General features: G+C 41.8%; 1 protein-coding gene across 2 annotated transcripts in view; it reads left to right on the forward strand.

Moving 5' to 3' along the window:
- Nucleotides 1–14,645: 14,645 nt before the first annotated feature.
- PGM5 (phosphoglucomutase 5) overlaps nucleotides 14,646–20,028 on the forward strand; it is a 270,967-nt gene continuing 265,584 nt past the window's right edge. Inside the window, exon 1 of one of the 2 annotated variants that reach the window (XM_079925684.1) lies at nucleotides 14,646–15,356. In XM_079925684.1, coding sequence (XP_079781810.1) covers nucleotides 15,096–15,356 — 261 coding nt within the window. In that variant the 5' untranslated portion in view covers nucleotides 14,646–15,095. The remainder of the gene's footprint in view (nucleotides 15,357–20,028) is intronic. The other variant, XM_079925685.1, reaches the window with a different exon arrangement.

Genomic DNA, 20,028 nt, shown 5'->3' on the forward strand with positions numbered 1-20,028 from the left:
CCCTCTTGCGAGAGCACTGGAATCACAACTAACTGCTGAACAATCATCGACAGGAAGACACTGGAACTCACCAAAACAGATACCCCACATCCAGAGACAAAGGAGAAGCCACAATGAGACAGTAGGAGGGGCGCAATCACAATAAAATCAAGTCCCATAACCGCTAGGTGGGTGACTCACAGACTGGAGAACACCTATACCACAGAAGTTCACCCCCTGGAGTGAAGGTTCTGAGCCCCACATCAGGCTTCCCAACCTGGGGGTTCAGCAACGGGAGGAGGAATTCCCAGAGAATGAGACTTTGAAGACTAGTGGGATTTGACTGCAGGACTTCGACAGGACTTGGGGAAACAGAGACTCCACTCTTGGAGGGCACACACAAAGTAGTGTGTGCATCAGGACCCATGGGGAAGGAGCAGTGACCCCATAGGAGACTGAACCAGACCTACCTGCTAGTGTTGGAGGGTCTCCTGCAGAGGTGGGGGGCGGCTGTGGCTCACCACGGGGACAAGGACAGTGACAGCAGAAGTTCTGGGAAGTACCTCTTGGTGTGAGCCCTCCTGGAGTCCGAGTCCGCCATTAGTCCCACCTGTAGGCTCCATTGCTGGGTCACTTCAGGCCAAACAACCAACAAGGAGGGAACTCAGCCCCACCCATCAGCAGACAAGTGGATTAAAGTTTTACTGAGCTCTGCCCACTAGAGCGACACCCAGCTCTACCCACCACCAGTCGCTCCCATCAGGAAGCTTGCACAAGCCTCTCAGATAGCCTCATCCACCAGAGGGCAGACAGTAGAAGCAAGAAGAACTACAATCTTGTAGCCTGTGGAATGAAAACCACATTCACAGAAAGACAAAATGAAAAGGCAGAAGACTATGTACCAGATGAAGGAATAAGATAAACCCCCAGAAAAGCAACTAAATGAAGTGGAGATAGGAAATTTTCCAGAAAAAGAATGCAGAATAATGATAGTGAAGATGATCCAGGACCTCAGAAAAAGAATGGAGGCAAAGATTGAGAAGATACAAGAAATGTTTAACAAAGACCTAGAAGAATTAAAGAACAAACACCTAGAAGAATTAAAGAACAAACAAACAGAGGTGAACAATACAATAACTGAAATGAAAAATACACTAGAAGGAATCGATAGCAGAATAACTGAGGCAGAAGAACGGATAAGTGACCTGGACGACAGAATGGTGGAATTCACTGCCACAGAACAGAATAAAGAAAAAAGAATGAAAAGAAATGAAGGTAGCCTAAGAGACCTCTGGGGCAGCATTAAATGCATCAACGTTCACATTACAGGGGTCCCAGAAGGAGAAGAGAGAGAGAAAGGACCTGAGAAAATATTTGAAGAGATTATAGTCGAAAACTTCCCTAACATGGGAAAGGAAATAGCCACCCAAGTCCAGGAAGTGCAGAGAGTCCCAGGCAGGATAAACCCAAGGAGACACATGACGAGACACATAGTAATCAAATTGACAAAAATTAAAGACAAAGAAAAATTATTAAGAACAACAAGGGGAAAACGACAAATAACATACAAGAGAACTCCCATAAGGTTAACAGCTGATTTCTCAGCAGAAACTCTACAAGCCAGAAGGGAGTGGCGCGATATATTTAAAGGGATGAAAGGGAAGAACCTACAACCAAGATTACTCTACCTGGCAAAGATCTCATTCAGATTCAATGCAGAAATCAAAAGCTTTATGGACAAGCAAAAGCTAAGACAATTCAGCAGCACCAAACCAGCCCTACAACAAATGCCAAGGGAACTTCTCTAAGTGGGAAACACAGAGAAGAAAAAGACCTACAAAAACAAACCCAAAACAATTAAGAAAATGGTAATAGGAACATACATATCAATAATTACCTTAAGTATGAATGGATCAAATGCTTCAACCAAAAGACACAGACTTGCTGAATGGATACAAAAACAAGAACCGAATATATATGCTATCTACAAGAGACCCACTTCAGACCTAGGGACACATACAGACTGAAAGTGAGGGGATGGAAAAAGATATTCCATACAAATGGAAATCAAAAGAAAGCTGGAGTGGCAATACTCATGTCAGATAAAATAGACTTAAAGAATGTTACAGGAGACAAGGCAGGACACTACATAATGATCAAGGGATCAATCCAAGAAGAAGATATAACAATTATAAATATATATGCACGCAACATAGGAGCACCTCAATACATAAGGCAAAAGCTAAGAGCTATAAAAGAGGAAATTGATAGTAACACACTGATAGTGGGGGACTTTAACACCTCACTTACACCAAAAGACAGATCATCCAGACAGAAAATTAATAAGGAAACACAGGCTTTAAATGATACAATAGACCAGATAGATTTAATTGATATTTATAGAAAATTCCATCTGAAAACAGCAGATTACACTTTCTTCTCAAGTGTATAAGGAACATTCTCCAGGATAGATCACATCTTGGGTCACAAATCAAGCCTCAGTAAACTTAAGAAAATTGAAATCATGTCAAGCATTGCTTCTGACCACAACGCTATGAAATTAGAAATAAATTACAGGGAAAAAAGCATAAAAAACACAAACACATGGAGGCTAAACAATACGTTACTAAATAACCAAGAGATCATTGAAGAAATCAAAGAGGAAATAAAAAAATACCTGGAGACAAATGACAATGAAAACACAATGATCCAAAACCTATGGGATGCAGCAAAAGCAGTTCTAAGAAGGAAGTTTATAGCATTACAAGCCTACCTCAAGAAACAAGAAAAATCTCAAATAAACAATCTAACCTTACACCTAAAGGAACTAGAGGAAAGAAGAACAAAGAAAACCCAAAGTTAGCAGAAGGAAAGAAATCATAAATATCAGAGCAAATAAATGAAATAGAAACAAAGAAAACAATCACAAAGATCAAGAAAACTAAAAGCTGATTCTTTGGGAAGATAAACAAAATCGATAAACCTTTAGCCAGATTCATCAAGAAAAAGAAGAGGACTCAAATCAATAAAATTAGAAATGAAAAATGACAAGATACAATGGACAGTGCAGAAATACAAAGCATCCTAAGAGAATACTACAAGCAACTCTATGCCAATAAAATGGACAACCTGGAAGAAATGGACAAATCCCTAGAAAGGTATAACCTTCCAAGACTGAACCAGGAAGAAATAGAAAATATGAACAGACCAATCACAAGTAATGAAATTGAAAACGTGATTAAAAATCTTCCAACAAACAGAAGTCCAGGACCAGATAGCTTCACAGGTGAATTATATCAAACATTTAGGGAAGAGCTGACACCCATCCATCTCAAACTCTTCCAAAAAATTGCAGAGGAAGGAACACTCCCAAACTCATTCTATGAGGCCACCATCGCCCTGATACCAAAACCAGACAAAGATACTACAAAAAAAGAAACTACAGACCGATATCACTGACGAAAATAGATGCAAAAATCCTCAACAAAACACTAGCAAACAGAATCCAACAACACATTAAAAGGATCATACACATTGATCAAGTGGGATTTATCCCAGGGACGCAAAGATTCTTCAATATATGCAAATCAATCAATGTGATATACCATATTAACAAATTGAAGAAGAAAAACTATATGATCATCTCCATAGATGCAGAAAAGGCTTTTGACAAAATTCAACACCCATTTATGATAAAAACTCTCCAGAAAGTGGGCATAGAGGGAACCTACCTCAACATAAGGAAGGCCATATACGACAAACCCAAAGCAAACATCATTCTCAATGGTGAAAAACAGAAAGCATTTCCTCTAAGATCAGGAACAAGATAAGGATGTCCACTCTCACCACTATTATTCAACATAGTTTTGGAACTCCTAGCCACAGCAATCAGAGAAGAAAAAGAAATAAAAGGAAAACAAATTGGAAAAGAAAAAGTAAAACTGTCACTGTTCACAGATGACATGATACTATATATAGATAATCCTAAAGATGCCACCAGAAAACTACTAGAGCCAATCAGTGAATTTGGTAAAGTTGCAGGGTGCAAAATTAATGCACAGAAATCTCTTGCATTCCTATACACTAACAATGAAAGATCAGAAAGAGAAATTAAGGAAACAATCCCATTCACCATTGCAACAAAAAGAATAAAATACCTAGGAATAAATCTACCTAAGGAGGTAAAAGACCTGTACACAGAAAACTATAAGACACTGATGAAAGAAATCAAAGATGACACAAACAGATGGAGAGATATACCATGTTCTTGGATTGGAAGAATCAGTATTGTGAAAATGACTATACTACCCAAAGCAATCTAAAGATTTGATGCAATCCCTATCAACTTACCAATGGCATTTTTTTACAGAACTAGAACAAAAAAAATCTTAAAATTTGTGTGGAGACACAAAAGACCCCAAATAGCCAAAGCAGTCTTGAGGGAAAAAAAATGGAGCTGGAGGAATCAGACTCCCTGACTTCAGACTATACTACAAAGCTACAGTAATCAAGACAATATGGTACTGACACAAAAACAGAAATATAGATCAATGGAACAGTATAGAAAGCCCAGAGATAAACCCATGCACCTATGGTCAACTAATCTATGACAAAGGAGGCAAGGATACACAATGGAGAAAAGTCAGTCTCTTCAATAAGTGGTACTGGGAAAACTGGACAGCTACATGTAAAAGAATGAAATTAGAACACTCCCTAACACCATACACAAAAGTAAACTCAAAATTGATTAAAGACCTAGATGTAAGACCAGACATAGAATACTTAGAGGAAAACATAGGAAGAACACTCTTTGACACAAATCATAGCAAGATCTTTTTTGACCCACCTCCTAGAGTAATGGAAATAAAAACAAAAATAAACAAATGGGACCTAATGAAACTTAAAAGCTTTTGCATAGCAAAGGAAACTATAAACAAGATGAAAGACAGCCCTCAGGATGGGAGAAAATATTTGCAAACTAATCCACGGACAAAGGATTAATCTCCAAAATATATAAACAGCTCATGCAGCTCAGTGTTTAAAAAACAGACAACCCAATCAAAAAATGGGCAGAAGACCTAAATAGACATCTCTCCAAAGAAGACATACAGATGGCTGAGAAGCACATGAAAAGCTGCTCAACATCACTAATTATTAGAGAAGAGCAAATCAAAATTACAATGAGGTATCATCTCACACCGGTTAGAATGGGCATCATCAGAAAATCTGCAAACAACAAATGCTGGAGAAGGTGTGGGGAAAAGGGAACCCTCTTGTACTGTTGGTGGGAATGTAAATATGGGGAACAGTATGGAGATTCCTCAAAAAACTGCAAATAGAATTACAATATGACCCAGCAATCCCACTACTGGGCATATACCCTGAGAAAACCATAATTCAAAAAGACACATGCACCCCAATGTTCATTGCAGCACTGTTTACAATAGCCAGGTAATGGAAGCAGCCTAAATGTCCACAAGAGATGAATGGTTAAAGAAGATGTGGTACATATATACAATGGAATATTACTCAGCCATAAAAAGGAACGAAATTGGGTCATTTGTAGAGATGTGGATGGACCTGGAGACTGTCATACAGAATGAAGTAAGCCAGAAAGAGAAAAACAGATATCGTTTATTAACACATATATGTGGAACCTAGAAAAATTGTACAGATGAACCGGTTTGCAATGCAGAAATAGAGACAGAGATGTAGAGAACAAACATATGGACACCAAGGGGGGAAAGTGGGGGGCAGGTGGTGGTGTGATGAATTGGGAGATTGGGATTGACATATATACACTAATTTGTATAAAATAGATAACTCATAAAACTAATTTAAAAGGAAAAAAAATTAAAATGTCCCTAAATAACTTACCAGGAGTTTGGTTAGAATTAAGAAATGTCACCTGAATGGCGACTGTCTCTTAGTTCAGGTCACTGATGAGTGCTTCATAGAGCTGGTCTCGTTGAACCCTCACGTGTTGTATGGGGAAGGTGCTCTAGAGGGATTCATGGCTGGGATATCAAAGCAGGGGCTTTGGCAGCTACATTCTGTATGTGTAATAAGTTTGAATTATTTTTGTTATAAAATACTTCAACCATACAGGAAAATATGCAGAAGTATTTTTCTATAATTATTTAAAGTGTTCTTAAAGCATGGTCATAGAGCTTAGTATCCAAACTGGGATACTCTTGAGAAAGAAGGGCCTTCTGTTGATAATTATGCTGGGTTAACAAATGTAAATTCAACAGGCTCAGGCTAACTGGGTCGTATGGGCACCTGGAAATCAAGCATTATTGTAACTGTTGAAGTCTCCCCTTGTGCCTCTTCCGGGCCCATGTTCTCCCCCATCCCCCAAGGCAGCCATGATCTTGATATAGATGTGCACACTGTTGATGATTTATGTCCATACTACATATGAGTGCATCATAAACTGTACAAAGTATTCCTTTGTGTGTTTCCAAATGTTACATAAATGGTATCTTATGTTGTCACTTTTTACTTCTTTTCCTGAAAAATTAAAGGAACTAGGGCCAAGGAATAATTATGTATTTGCTTTTGATTGGCGGCAACAGAAACTAATTCTGGCTAGCTTAAACCAGGGAGGGATTTCATAAAGATTATTGGGGCATCTTAAGTACCCCATGACTGGGAAAGAGGAGTTCAGGACAGCTCCTGGGATTTGAGCAACAGGTAGGTACAGATTCAACCCCTCCCACACCTGTCATCAATATCAATATCAATATGGCCACAGTGGCCGCCAGTCTTTGTATGTCTGGGTTCCAATATTCGAATTCCAGAGACAGTAAGAGAATCCAGTTGGGCCAGGTGTCCTCCCTAGGTCAGCTGCCAGTATATGGTCAAGTATGCAGGGTAATGCAGAAAGGACATAACCACCGAGAACCTGTCCCATGGTATTGGGGCTGTTTCCAGAGGAGGGGAAACTGTGAGTAGGGCATCTAAAGAAGTGACAACGATAGTGAGCAGAGAAAATTTGGTGATGAGAGGGAAATCTCTGTGTTTATGGTTTCTTGTGAAGAGGAATATAGAGAAAAACACTTGTCCATTTGGGAATTCCCTTCTGGCATTTCTGAGGGAAATTTATATGGACTACGAAATTCTAGATTCTGAGAACTATCAGTTGAGAAATCCAGAAAAGTGGAAGAAGTGTTATAATTCTCCTGTGAGAATTAAAGCTTAATAGTCCGTATAGAGACCTTACTGGTTTGAAGAAATTCACTGACTTCAAGTTGAAAGCAAGAGCAGGAAATATTGATGCACAGAGACAAAGGTCCAGGTCAGCATTTCTGGGAACCGGGACATGAGCAGTGGAAGAGAAGCATCAGGGAGACTCTCTTGTGTCTGTTGCTCTAAGTGTCTTCATTGCTCTGTCCACTGCTGACAGTGAATAATTCTTGCAGATAAATATTAGTAAGTTTATAGGCCTTAGGATACTTCTTACAAATCATATTAGTGGTGTTCTAAGAAATACCAGGTTTTGGAAGCAAAATATGTCCTTAAATCGTCTATTCTGACAATTACTTCTCTGTAGTCCTCTTCACCTTGCCAGGAGATCCAAATATTGCATTATTTGAATTCTATTAGAACAATTGATGCTTTGTGGGGTTAAAAATTTCATTTAAAGAATGAGAATCTTTAAATATTTGTGGAATTATCTTCCAATTTAAAAATTATTTTTATTTAGCATTTATTTTGTGTTAACGTTCATTTCTTTTTAATGTTTTCTATGATCCTGTGTCTATCAGGTAGAGATCATTTTTACAGGTTATTGAATTCAATAATCTTGTCACAATTTGTTGGTTAATCATAATAATAAACCATACATTTGGTATTATATCTTGTTAAACAAAAGACCATGAAAACTTTTCATGTAATCCTATCACAGAAAAACGATTCTCTACTTATTATTTTTATTTAGTTATTTATTTATTTTTTGCGGTGCGCGGGCCTCTCACTGTTGTGGCCTCTCCCATTGCGGAGCACAGGCTCCGGACGCACAGGCTCAGCGGCCATGGCTCACGGGCCTAGCCGCTCCGCGGCATGTGGGATTCTCCTGGACCGGGGCACGAACCCATGTCCCCTGCATCGGCAGGTGGACTCTCAACCACTGCGCCACCAGGGAAGCCCCTCTCTACTTATTATTATGGTCACTTATTATTTTTCAAAAACATGTAAGTACAAGTGTTATGAAAATTACAGAATACTAACATGAATTCTGGAATTGCTGAGAATTCTCAGAAAGTCCATTTCCTCATTCTTGAATCCCAATGATTAATATCTATCAGAAGTTTGGACACAGTAAAAGGGAATAACACCCTATGTTGGACACCTGGCAGGGTCAATGATAAAACGTTACTGTTGAGCTCTGAGCTGCTGTCATGAACGATGTCCCTGAGTCAGTCACACTTGTTGGGGATCTCAGATGCACAAACAGAACTGTTGTTGGATACAAATCTCCAGGTTGATTTTGGCTCCTACCAAAAGTTGGAAAAAATCAATTCCATGATAAATGAAAAGTGACTACTTTCTGGCTTCCAAGAAAACACTAGAAACAGGAGGAAGAAAAATGCCAAAACAGTGAAGGTACCCATGGGCATGGCTGTGAAGTTGGGAGCCATAGTTTAGTCTATGAAACTCCAACCACTGGCATCATTTTTGGGTTAAAACAGCATGTCCAGAAAATCCTAGGTTAAAATGCAGTGGTTGTGTGCATTGTTTCTCTATTTGCTTGAGTTACTTTTCAAATGTGTGTGTCCTCTGTAGATGTACTCTGAGGGAATGGGGGAAAGGTTGGAAGAATCTCACAGAGAAAATTGGCCCGGCAGGGTGCAGAGAATGGTTGGGGATAGTAGTTCCTGGTTAAGTGTGTGAGTAAAACCTGAGCTGGACCTGGGCTGGGCTAGAGGGACTTGAGGATGGCATCAAACTGGCTGGGTCTGATAACACAGTATTTCACTACCAGTCATGCAAATTCACCCAGACTTCATGGTTGAAAAAAACCCATTCATAAGGCAGGAACACTGGCTTGTACGGCAAGCCATGTTATTTAGCTCCATGGCATAGATGGATATAAAACAGCGTTTCAAAAAATGACTTTACATAGGAATGTTAAAATATTTATTCAGAGATTGGCCATATGTTGGGGGTCCCTTCCTAAAACCCAAACATAAAAACCACCAAAGGAAAATTCCGTATAGACTATGATTGCAAATGACTAATGCAATATAATTTAAGTAAAACATGGAAAATACATTTCCTTTTTTTTTTTTTTTTTTTGCGGTACGCGGGCCTCTCACTGTTGTGGCCTCTCCCATTGCGGAGCACAGGCTCCGGATGCGCAGGCTCAGCGGCCATGGCTCACGGGCCTAGCCGCTGCGTGGCTTGGGGGATCTTCCCGGACCGGGGCACGAACATGTGTCCCCTGCATTGGCAGGCGGACTCTCAACCACTGTACCACCAGGGAAGCCCACATTCCCTTTTCAATAAGGATTTAAATTGTGTTCCTTTTTGAAGCCTTTAGAAACAAAATTCAGCTGTTAAAAAGTATTGAGATTCCTTTAGAAAAGTAAACTTTATTTGCCTTTTATAGAATAAAGAACTTTGATAACACTCTAAAGTTTTAAATAATCTGTTACTGTATATCATTGATATTTCTAGATACTGTGGGGGACACACGGAAATCAAATCTTCATTCTTGGCAGATCAGAGGCCTATTATGTTTAGGTAAAACTGAATTAAAATGAAACCTTTTGCTTTCCGAAAAGCACAGTTTTTACAAGTTAGTTGACATCAAGTGCTTTTCAGAGTTGACGCCAGTGCATGCAGCAGTCAGGAGGCCACATCTGCATTGGTTGTGCCCATCACCTTGTGCTGGTCTCAGGAGATTTATAAACAGCATTTCAGTGTTCCTAGGCATCCTGTAATTACCTCCAAAAACAAACTCCAGAGGAACTGGAGTTTCCATGTGTGAGATGGATGGCTCTTTTTGCCCAGTTACGTATGAAGTCTTTAAGGGTCAATAAAAATAATTTTTTTCATCCTTAACACTAGTTCCCTAATTTGCATGTGATCTTATGCTAGATATTGTGCTGGAAGTTAATCAGACATAGTCCATTGATGCCTCAAAGACAATACTATTTGATACAAAGATTAAGAATTATTATGGTAATAATAATTATAGTAATAATTATTATAGTAATGATTATAATAACAATAGTAACTATTTTAGTGATGGTAATAATAATAATCATAATAATTACAGCAAGCACTTATTAAGCCCTTATTATGTTCCAGGCCCTGTGCTAAGCAGTTTTCACATATTAGGTCTCTGAATATGATCATCAACCCTAGGAGGTAGATAGCATTATGCCCATTTTACAGATGCAGAAAGTGAGCTTTAGAGAGGGTAAGCGACTTGTCCAAGGCCGACTGGGTAGTCACTGATGCAGGTTGGCAACAAAGTTTTGAAGCCTAGATGTGAGAACACAGAGACAAGTTCACAACCATTTATAAGATACACATGTGACATGCACATTTCCATCACTTGAACACTCACTTTAGTGGCCTTACACTGAAGGAAGTAGAGAAACAAAGTTCTGTTGGAATTACTATATGTTATTTCATTTGTTGGGGAACAGAAGGCTTAGTGGAAGGTGGCGTTTTAGGAGAAATATATAACTGACTTTCCATACCACCAGAAGGTTTGGGCAGATTAAAAAGGGAACTAGCGCTTCCTTAGAGGACTGCCCCGTGACATTTTCCACCTGCTTTTCTGCCTCTTGTCCTGTACTTTTGGCATTTCTTCTGCTCTTAAGAGTCAGTGAGTCAACAGTGTGTTTTTAGCATGCCCTGTGTGCACAGAAGTGGACTCCGACTCAGCAGGAATATAAAACTACCATGGGCCAGACCTGTGCCAGCCTTTTCTGCCAGCCAGGGGATCGGGGGCAGGGCAGTGTGGAAGAACAGAGTATAGAGAATAAAATTATATGTAAATGTATATGTGTGTGTGTGTGTGTGTGTGTGTGTGTGCGCGCGCGCGCGCGTGCGTGTGTGTATAAAATTCATTTTAAGTCTCATAATCACTCAAGGGTATTTTTTTTAACTGGGCAATTTTACCAGTGCCCCCGCTTGTACGTTCTGATAAGTTCCTAAATGGAAGCCTGATAGAAGTTAATCTTTTAATGCCTCATAAGTAAAAAAGCAAATCATAGAATGATATGGCTCGAAGGGATCCCAGAGATCTAAAGTGTTTCATGGAATATTAATGTCCTTGATCTCTTCATAGGTGTTTTGGAAATGGGCCCCATGGTCAAATAAAATTTGAGAATGCTGGGTTAAAGTTAAATAGGTATTTTTCCTGCGGAACTTCACGGAGTCTTGCATATGCTAATATGCTTTGTGAATCTCCCAGAGGGTGGATGAAGTCTGAAGTGTTTCAAGATATATTTTACCCCACATTCTCTTTTTGAGAAATGCTGGTCTAGGTGAGCCAGCTAGTGTAGTCTCTACACGATGATAGCAGCTGACACCTTTTTAAGAGCAAGGAAATCCCAAGGGGAAGGAAGGATATATCGGTTGCCCCTGTTTCATGCCAAGAATTCTCAGTAAGAGGCCTTTCCCTGGAGGCTCAGAGAAGCCTGGAAGGCATCTGTAGGCGAACAGGGCCCACTTCATTGTGACCCACGCTATAGAGAAGCTCTGAACTCAGCACAGAAGGATGACCAGCCCCTTAGAATCAGGAAAATGTATTTATCCCTGACCTAGCCCACGGAGGACACATGAAGTGGGGAGGGGACTGTCCTAGCTGTAGCTCCAAAGCTAGTCTGAGTCCCTTTCCCTAAGCAAACTAGTTGTGTGAGTTTAGGTTGGGAAAAGCACTGGTTCAAGAAGACATTGAACTGATGCCCTTTCAGAGGTGTCAGTGTGAAAATGAGTATCATGAAACTCCAAGAATGGGATAGAGCATGCAGGATTTTAAAAAGTTACTTGACTATGAAACGCTTATGCAGCATTTGGGAGGCACTTGTGTTACAAGGAAAACCCTTTGGGAAACACTGATCTAATCCGACCTTCTCATTTTACCAGTGAGCAACTCTGGGCAGGCATTTCTCACCTGTGGAGCCCTCTCAGGTTCCTTTTCTCCATCACTGTGACACATTTGTTGGAATTAACTTGATCAAAATTGGGGGCAGCTTTGAAGAGATTTCTTTAGTTCATAAGCCCTTTTTGTATGTTTCAAGGGCAAATTACTCTGTATACTTTGAGTTTCCATTGTCAAAAGCCACAGATTAATTCAACCAAACTTTATATAATATTACCTTTGCCCAAAGATGTTTACATACAGTGGTGGTCTACAAAGATATAAAATGTAGTTCTTAGTATATAAGACATTGATAATAATGACAAATACTATATATCGATGGCAATAATATGAATATCTAACATTTATTGAATGCCCTTCTTTTTGTCGGGCACTGTACTAATATATTTTCATCCTCCCAACAATTTATGAGGTCGGGATTATATTAATCCCCATTTCACAATGATGATACTGAGGTGAGGAGAGGGTAAGGAACTATTCCAAGGCCACATACAGCTGGAGGAGAGAAGACATATAGAAAGGTGTAGCAGCACATGAAACATTCCTTATGAGTGGTACAAAGTGCTGTGTGAATTCAGAGAACAGAAAAATAATATTCAAAAGACTTTATCAGTGAAAGTGTCAATTATGTGGTGGGCAGTTACGGTTTGTTTGCCCATCTCTCCTGCCTTTGGGGACCAGCACCCCCTGACTTTGGAGGAACTTTGTCCCTTTCACTGTGGGGTTCCTGCTTTGTGGTTGGTTGCGTTGCCTCAAACTGGACCAGAGTCTTTGGGAATTTGGGGATTAGAACCAAGGAAAGAGACTTTCCTTTTGGCTGGTAAAGCTGTAAAATCTTATCTGAGATGTGCCTGACTTGTCCTCAGCCCTGGGGAAGGAGCTGGGCTGTGGTAGGAGAGAATGATGGTGATGTCAAGAGAGAGGCAGGTCCTAGAAGTGCAGAGATGGAGTCCTGGAGACCTTCTGGTTATGTCTGAGGCTTGGAGGCTGCATCCTTTTCTTCTTGTCTGGGACAGAGGGCTTACCACCCTCTCCTGGGAATGATACTGTCCTTCCTTGCAAAATGAAATGTTATTAGAAAGTGGTTAAAAAAAATCCCCCATCATAGAGATGTGCACAAGTCCTTAGAAGTGTTGACATTCTATTTGGTGCTAAGACAAGACTCCCTCAACCATAAAGCCAGGAACTTTACAGGGGAATGGAGAGAGTAGAGGCAAAACAACAACAACAACACACACACACACAACCTTCACTGTTGAAGAGAAAAGCTAGAGTCTCAATAGGATTCAGTTGATGACTTCACACTCTAATGATATTAATAAAAAGGGGAGGGGCCACATAAGAATTTGTACTGAATGTAGGTGCCATCTTGGCCACTTCCTTCAACCTCACAGAACCTCCTTTTTCTCATCTGTAAAATGGGAATGATATGAATGCCATTACTACTTCTTTTAGTTGTTTTGAGCCTCCGAAGAGAAAACAGTTGCAAGGCCTTTTGTCAGCTGCAAAACAACATATAAGTGTGAGCTGTTATTCACAGTCATCTTACTGTGATCAAACACTTTATAATCCTGCAGCAAATCCAGCTTAGTCCCAGGAAGTGGACAATATTTGGAGGAGGAGAAGCAGGAGATTTCAGTGACTTTAGTGGGCGCAAAAATGCTTTGAGGGTGAAAGGAGATAGAAGCAAAAATGAGAATTGTTTCTTCCCTTTTGGGGCTTTATCCTTTTTGCCTGTTGATTTTCTATGGGGAATTTCTTGATTTGGGATTTTTGGTGGGCTTTACGGAGAGAAGGCAGCACATCTCTGACCACCCCCCTCTCCCCACCCCACCCCCAGATGCCAGAAAGCTTGTGAAAGGAGCAAGCCCAGTTCCTGGTACCCTGTCCTTGTTTAATTTGGGTTTGTTCATTCATTCCTGGTAGGACCTTACAAAGGGCTTTACCCTCCTCCTAGTGAAAGCGATGAATCCTGGTAAGAGCTCCGCAGTGTGGACACATACAGTGTGGGACAGCCTGTTTCTAAGCAGGAGCTGGGCCAGGGAGGGTGAAAGGGCAAGAAGAATAAGGAAATACGCGTCCACGCATCTGTGTTTCTGCTGTTGTGACCACCACAACAAACAAGCAAAAAAAAAAAAGTTTTCTTCCTGAGAAGTGTGCTGCCTTCAGAGAGCCTGGGGAAAAGTGTGGATGGCTGGGTGGATCCTGCTGGATTGAAGGGCCTGACAGTATGTGATTCCCTGCAACAAATGGTAGTGGTGGGGTGTGTGTACACACGCAGACACACTCGCAGCGCCCAGCCTCCAATTTCAGCGCTGGCAGAAGATAACAATTCTCAGCTCGCTCTTCCAGGGTTATTTTTGGCTGGGGCTGTTCTCTGATGGCAAAAGGTTTCAGCCCCCTCCCAACTCCACCCCTGTCCTTGTTCAAAAGAGAAACTGGTGCTTGTAAACCGCTTACTCCCTGGGAGGCCGGGAGGCAGGGCTGCGGGTTGGAGGGGAGAGGGGCCGCGGGTACGGGGAGAGGACCCCCAATCCTGGTCAAGTTCTCACCACCCCTTCCCCGGCTGTTTTCTAGCGGAGGGTGTGCCGGGGGAGACGCGATCACCGGGGAAGGCTCGGGCTAGGCGCGCGAGGAGGCGTCCCCGGGATCGGGGTAGTTGGCACTGGGAAGGGGCTTTTGGGACACCCCGAAAGTGAGTCCAGCTGGGAGAAGAAGCTGCGGGCACGTCGGGCGCTCCGGCCGGAGAGGAAGTTGGGCGGGTGCGAACTTTTCTTGGAAGGTAGAGGCCAAACTCTGCGGGGGCAGCTAGGGGCCGCGCGCAGAGGGAGGAGCGGTCGGCGCGGCAGGAGGGCGCGGGGCGCGGGCCGGCCGCAGAGGGGGCCGCGGCGCGAGGCGGAGCCCGGGCGCGCCGCCAAGCTGGTGGGGGCCCCGTCGGGCTGCAGATTCCCTCCGGCTCCCGGAGCCGCGGCAGGACCGGCCAGGAGGCGCCATGGAGGGGAGCCCCATCCCGGTGCTGACGGTGCCGACGGCGCCCTACGAGGACCAGCGGCCGGCCGGCGGCGGGGGGCTGCGACGGCCCACCGGGCTCTTCGAGGGTCAGCGCAACTACCTGCCCAACTTCATCCAGAGCGTGCTGTCGTCCATCGACCTGCGCGACCGCCAGGGCTGCACCATGGTGGTGGGCAGCGACGGCAGGTACTTCAGCAGGACGGCCACGGAGATCGTGGTGCAGATGGCCGCGGCCAACGGGGTGAGTGACATGCCGCCCCTCGCGTCCTCAGTCCCCCTCCTCACCCTGCCTTCTCCGCCGGCCTGCCCCAGGCCCAGCCTAGACCCCCACCCTGTTCCCGGGCTCGGCCGCTCCCCCAGGTCCCCTCCGTCCGCGTCCCGCCACCGCAGCTCCCCGCAGCCTCCCCGGCGCACCCGGGACGCCCGGGCTGTGTCGCGCCCGCCGCTCCGAAAGGCCTTAAGGGTTGCTCGCTCTTCTTTGAGCCCAGCCGGGCATCCCGACCGACCAGCCACATCGCCCTGAACTCTCTCTGGACTCTGACCATGTCCTGCACCTGCTCGCTGTTCTCGACTTTCTCTTCCCCAACCCTTTAAAAATATTTGCTCTGACCGTTTTCACTACCCTCCCGCTACCAATATATTGATAGTTGTCCCCCTCCCCACCCCACTTCTGTATCCTATTTGCAGTCTTCTTCTACTCCACATCTTGGCTCTGCCAAATTTAACCGTAGTGTTGGCTCCGAAGACACACACACACACACACACACACACACACGCACGCACGCACACACACACACACACCAGTGTTGGTTACTGACATATTTAGCAAGCGTGGACCCTGAAGGTTTTTAATATCATTGGTTCATGGAGTTATATTTCATAATTGATTTGATTAGGGAAAGGATGGGACGGGAATCAGTGTGAACCTATACAGACTGGGCTCTCGGTTCCGGGGAGGCAAATCTCTAAATGGTCAGAAATGAGATTTGCAATGCTTTTCTTGAAGCAATTCCCAACTTCTCTCCAAGATGCCCTTTGGCAGTTTACAACATTTCATGCCTCTTCTCCCCTGCAGTTTTCATCCTCCTTTCCTCTCACTTCTCGCACCACTTAAGTAGTCTTCTTTTGCAATCTGAATTCTCAGACCTTGAGTTTTTCTCTTTCTCCTTCCTTTCTCCCCATCCTACAACTAGACGCATCTTTTGACATATCCCCATACCCTGATTTCCTCCTTTCCAAAGCCAGCAGCGTCCAAGAGGGATACTGACTTCAAGGGTCCCTGAATTCTCTGTGGGAAACATTGTCTAAAAGAGGAACTTAAGCCTTGTTAATGCAGTCAGATCCACACACATAGAACTTCCCTTTAAGTGAAACCTGTGCAGATGTATAAGTGAGTGTGAACATTTAAAAAAGAGAAACTAAACAATGATCTGGCTTTTGAATTCCCTCCTTCCCTCCTTTCCAACCCTATCCTTTTTAATTTTCTCATTTCTTGCTTAGAAAGACAACTTTGAGGTTGTCCATGCTTCACGTTTGTCTACTCTAACTCCCCCTTTTCAGTGTTTCTGGAATAGGGAAAGAGGATTTTTTTTTTTTTTTTACTAACCAAAAAGCAGTTGGGTGAAACAGGGCCTGGCTGGGGTGAGGGTGAGCTGGGTGGTGGGACTGTGATCTCCAGCCCCAGCAGATGATGCTGCTGGAGATTATAAGACTTGTATTTCTCTCTGGCTCCTCACTTGGGATTGATGAAAGTTGGCCTGAGTCAGGGATTTGGAGAGAGGTTAACAAATGGTCTTTTACTCTTGTCTGACAAAGCCGTTCCCATGGAATGATGGAGAATAATGAGCCTTGGGAGAGCTGTGGCAGCTTTCATACTCCTTCCTGGGCCAGGTTTTCCAAGGAGTGAGAAAAACATGGCCTGTCCAATATTTATTGCGGGTCAGGAAAGTTTTGGAATTACAGCTGTTGATTTGCATGGACGCGTTATTATTATGCTTTATTATTTCTTGGCACACTTTACCCTAAGGACTCTTCAGTCTCTTAACTTCAGTGGGTCTTCTCTGTAAACACATTTTATTGACTTTAAGAGTGGAGTTTATTTTAGGAGATAGTTAGCATACGTTAATATATACCTAAAATAGAGTCAAATTTAATCTACCAGTTGTTATGAAGGACAGAATGACAAACTAAAGTCCACACAGAAGCACCGTCTTTTATTTTTATTTATTTATTATTATTATTTTTTTCTGTACGCGGGCCTCTCACTGATGTGGCCTCTCCCGCTGCGGAGCACAGGCTCCGGACGCGCAGGCTCAGCGGCCATGGCTCACGGGCCCAGCCGCTCCGCGGCATGTGGGATCTTCCCGGACCGGGGCATGAACCCGTGTCCCCTGCATCAGCAGGCGGACTCTCAACCACTGCACCACCAGGGAAGCCCCCACCGTCTTTTAAATAATCTGAAAGTATTAATTCTAAGATGGACGGGCATGGGGGAAAGGGGTGGTTGACTCCTGTAACAATTTCAAACAGCCAGCTTTCACCAGTCTTTTCCTCATTTTGTTCAGCTTCGTGGGAGCTTTTGCTAAAGCAAAGTGAATAATCAGAAGGCTGACTTCAGGCGAGAGGCAGTTTAAAAGGAACCACAGTAAGCAAAATTGGTCTTGCATGATTGCAAATTGATGGGGATGCACTTGCCTCCTGACTTGGCCTGCTGATTATACTTAGGAATGGGGAACTTCAATTCCAAATGCTTTGGCCTTTTTTTGATTTCCCATTGGATATTCATAGTAAAAAAAAAAAAAAAAAGAAAATAGTAGAAGATAGAATTTATTCTCTTTGAACTGACTTGAATATGACCAGGTGGGCTGCATTCTCTCTCTCTGAAAAACCTTGGTTTTGATTGAAAAAGTTAATTTTACAAAGCCGTTTTTCTATAAAAAATGGTTGTTGCTCTTCGCTTATGAAATTGCTGGAGGAAAACAGAAGTTTGGAATTTCTAAAACAATAAACTACACTATTAATATTTTAATATCTCATAAAGTTTGAAATAGATTCCTACACAAATACCTGTACAATTGGAGATTTTAAAAAACTTTCTCATAAAGTTATGAAACTTTCAAGCTTTCAGGAAAGTGTAGAGAATAGATTAACGACATCCATATGCCCTTGTCCTAGATTGTTGACATTTTTCTATGTTTGATTCATCTTTTCGAGGGTCTAAAGTATATTAAAATATATTAAAGAACATGACATTTTACCCTAAGTTTTTCAGTACGGATCTCTAAAAAAGAAGAACATTTTCCTTGATAGTGACAGTATCATTAACATCCCAAACAAAATAAAAAATTATTTCTTTACATTATTTATGACCCAGTCCACATTCAGATTTCTTCAATTATTCTGAAATGTCTTTTATACCTAATTTGTTCAGGCTTGTTTCTTCTAATCAAGGAACACACATTACATTTGTCTCAAGTTTCTTTTAACCTAGAAAGTACCTCCCTTTTTATTTTTATTTTGTTAACGAAATTGACTTGTTGACGAGACTAGGTCGGTTGGTTTTTCTATAGAATGTCTCCTCCACCTCCTTTCTGGAATTTTCTGATTACTTCTTTATGGTGTCATTTAACTTTTCACTCTATTCCCTGTGTGTGTGTGTGAACTAGAAATCAGTCTAAAGGCTTAATTAGAGTCAGGTTCGGTATTTTTTTATAAGATTATTTCATAGGTGATGGTGTGTATTCAGTTGCATAATACAAGGAAACATAGTCTCTGGTTGTTCCATCATCCGTGATGCTGAGATAATTATAGAGCTATGGTGGTATGGTCCATTATTTTTCCCTTTGGGACTAGCAGTAGGCTGTGGGGTGCACTTTGTACCATGTGAATATTCAGTTCCTTATCAATTTTTACCCAATTGTTTTAGCATCCATTAATGATACTGGCTTGAGTTGATTATTTCATTAGGGGTTTCAAAATGATGATTTTCAAATTCTCTAATTCCATCTTCATGTTTTAGTTGGCACTTTTCTATAAACTGGGTATTTTCCTCACTACTAGGCTATTTGATTATTCTGTAATATAGTTCCTTCTGGAAAGACAGAATTATGTGTTATTTCTCTCTCTTTTTTAATTACCAATTTTCAGAGTAAGAATTTGGTGAAATAGCCACCTCCATTGATGACACATGAATTTTGTTTTGTTTTGCTTTCACTTTTTTGAATATCACTATGGACTCCTGGATTTTTATATAATCAATTTGAATAGATTATTGAAGAATGAAAAGAAACTACCTTTTTTTTTTAGTAGTTTTTACGGGGCTATGTGAATTTATCTAAAAAACCCCAGAAGTATTTTAATCCCCTTTTGAAGTTACAAACTATGTCATGCTATATAGAGCAACAGACAAACAACAAAAAACTAAGTATATGAAGTAAATAGTGTAATTTAAATGAATTGAGATCAGACTTAGTTTGAAACTAATTGATTTTTTTATCCTATTTCTATTTCCATCTGCTTTAGATCCTCCTCAGGGGTTTAGATCCTCTGTGTATCAATTTATTCTAATGTCTTAAAGAACTGAAAAGCCAAATGCATCATAATGGCTACAGGAATGCCTTTGCCCTTCTCTGGGTAGATCCATTTGCAGCTAAGGGCATCTGTCTTTCTTCCTCCTCTTTGTAAAAATCTTCTTTTTTAGTCCTAAACTACCTTTAATATGGGACAGGTGACAGAACTGTATCTGCCTGAAGATGTTTCTGACTTTTTCTAAAGTCTTCTTTTTCTGAGATGACATTGTATATTGGCACTGTCTAACAGAACTTATTGTGATGATGCGAATGTTCTGTAATCTCTACTGTCCTAGCCAACTAGGACACTTGACTGTTGAATACTTGAAATGCAGCTGATGCTGC

Source organism: Stenella coeruleoalba (assembly GCF_951394435.1).
Source record: "Stenella coeruleoalba genome assembly, chromosome: 7".
NCBI lineage: Eukaryota > Metazoa > Chordata > Mammalia > Artiodactyla > Delphinidae > Stenella > Stenella coeruleoalba.